We start from the raw sequence: 2,433 nt of genomic DNA, 5'->3' as shown, positions 1-2,433 counted from the left end.
ATTTGAGATCTTTCTTCTTTTTAAATGTATAGCCATGAAGTATACTCTCAGCACTTCTTTAACTGCAAACCATAAGTTTTGGTATATTCTGTCTTTATTTTCTTTCATCACAAAATATATTCTAATTTCTCTTTTGATTTTTTTGGATCCATTGGTTATTTAGTAGTGTGCTTTAAATTTTCATATATTTTTGTTTTCCCAAATTTCTTTTCTTCTTTCTTTCCTTTCTCTTTCTTTCTTTCGTTCTTTCTTTCTTTTTCTTTCTTTCTTTCTTTCTTTCTTTCTTTCTTTCTTTCTTTCTTTCTTTCTTTCTTTCTTTCTTTCTTTCTCTCTCTCTTTATCTCTCTCTATTTCTTTCTTTCTTTCTTTCTTTCTTTCTTTCTTTCTTTCTTTCTTTCTTTCTTTCTTTCTTTCTTTCTTTCTTTCTTTCTTTCTTTCTTTCTTTCTTTCTTTCTTTCTTTCTTTCTTTCTTTCTTTCTTTCTTTCTTTCTTCTTTCTACAAGCTCTGGCCAGTTTTATTAAGGAGGAATTTCATGTGATTACTTTTCACTGGCCTGGTTCTAATGATATCAGAATCAAGTGGATCAATGATAGCCAGTATGCATATTCTGTAGTATTTACCACATGCTGTGCTCAGTTCAATATTATGGCCACTGTAGTGATGGACACCAGTTTTAGCCATGGCATAGTATTTTATTTCAGATTTTCTCAAGGCTGGGGTATTGTTGGCGAGGATGAGCAGTTTTGCTCTGTCATGTGTGATCATTTTCAGAGTCTGCTTATACCCCAGCATGTACTTTCCATTTTTCATAATGAGTTGGAGCCTAGAGTTGATTGACTCCAGTGACTTTTCTGTCTTCTTTGAGCCCACCATCCTCCTTCTTAGGTGCAGGTTGGCCCCAATGAAGAGCAGTCACCAAGATAGCCAAGAGCATGAAAGCAGAATTTGTTATTTGTTTCTAATTACATTCCATTGTGATTAGGAAACATACTTCATACGATTGCAATTCTTTTAAATTTATTGAGGCTTATTTATTGGCTAACGTATGGCCTATCTTAGGGATTGTTCCAGTGTACTTTCCATGAATGTGTATTCCAAAGTTTTTGGATGAAATTTTATAGCTATCTGTTAGATCTCTTAGTTTATTGTGTTAAATCTTCTATTTCTTTATTGATGTTATGCCTGGTTCTATTTATTATTGATAATGAGGTATCAAAGTCTCAAACTCCTCTTGTTGAATTTTCTATTTTTTTTTACCTTCAATTCTATCAGTTTTTGCTTTGTTTTTATAGTTTTATGTTAGGTGCATATAAATTTATTATTGCTGTATTTTCCTGGTGGACTGATCCTATGTTCATTATAGAATGTCCCTCTTTATCTTAGTAACATTTTTTGTTTTAAGTTTATTTTTCTGTTATTAGTTATAGCCACTCCAGCTTTCCTAGGTCAATATTGGCATGATATCTTTTTCCATCCTTTTACTTTGTTTTTTTGTAAAAAAGATTTTATTTACTTATTTGCAAGAGAGAGCGAGAGAGATCATGAGCAAAAGCAGGCTCCCTACTGAGCAGGGAGCCCAATGTGGGACTTGATTCTAGGACCCCAGGATCATGACCTGAGCCAAAGGCAGACACTTACCTGACTGAGCCATCCTGGTGCCCCCATCCTTTTACTTTTAACCTATTTGTATCTTTGCATCTGAAGTGTATCTCCTGTGGAAAGAAAAATACTGTATGATTTCATCATATGTGGAATTTAAGAAACAATACAAATGATCAAAGGGGAAAAGTAAGGGAGAGAGGAACAAATCAAGAAACAGACTCTTAACTCTAGAGCACAAATTGATGGCTACCAGAAGGGAGACGGGTGGGGGGTAAATTAAATAGATGATGGGGATTAAGGAGTGCACTTGTGATGAGCACTGGGTATTGTATGGAAGTGTTGAATCACTGTATTGTACACCTGAAGCTAATATTACACTGTATGTTCACTAACTGAAGTTCAAACACAAACAAAAAAAAGTGTATCTCCTCTGTACAGTTTATACTTTGATTAAAAAAATCCAGTATGATTCTTCATTCCATTCATATTCACATTGTCACTCACATTTATTGTTATTTTTGTATACACGGATTTATATCTGCCATTTTATATTTTGCTTTATATATGTCTCATGTCTTTGTCTTCTATATTCCTTTTTCTGCTTTCTTTTGCATTGAGTGAATACTTTCTATTGTAACACTTTAATTCATTTAACGATTTTTTGCTGTATATTTTTGAGTTGTTTTTTATTGGTTGCTCTAAAGTTTACATATGCATTTAACTTATTAGAAGTTAAGTTAATGCACCTAAATTAAGTGCATTTACAAGTTTACATATGCATTTAACTTATTAGAAGTTAATTAAGTTAATGCACCTAAGTTAAGTTATTC

At 32.7% G+C, this 2,433-nt stretch overlaps 1 protein-coding gene across 1 annotated transcript; it reads right to left on the bottom strand.

Annotated features, from left to right (window-relative positions):
- Positions 1–496: 496 nt before the first annotated feature.
- LOC113930399 (60S ribosomal protein L30-like) lies at positions 497–874 on the bottom strand. Its single transcript, XM_035725450.1, has one exon. It carries the CDS (start codon positions 872–874, stop codon positions 497–499), a length of 378 nt encoding a protein of 125 aa, XP_035581343.1.
- Positions 875–2,433: the final 1,559 nt, after the last annotated feature.

This window comes from Zalophus californianus, chromosome X (genome assembly GCF_009762305.2).
Source record: "Zalophus californianus isolate mZalCal1 chromosome X, mZalCal1.pri.v2, whole genome shotgun sequence".
Classification (NCBI taxonomy): domain Eukaryota; kingdom Metazoa; phylum Chordata; class Mammalia; order Carnivora; family Otariidae; genus Zalophus; species Zalophus californianus.
The sequence above is the reverse complement of the archived record's forward strand: the minus strand, read 5'-3'. Positions and strand labels throughout refer to the sequence as shown.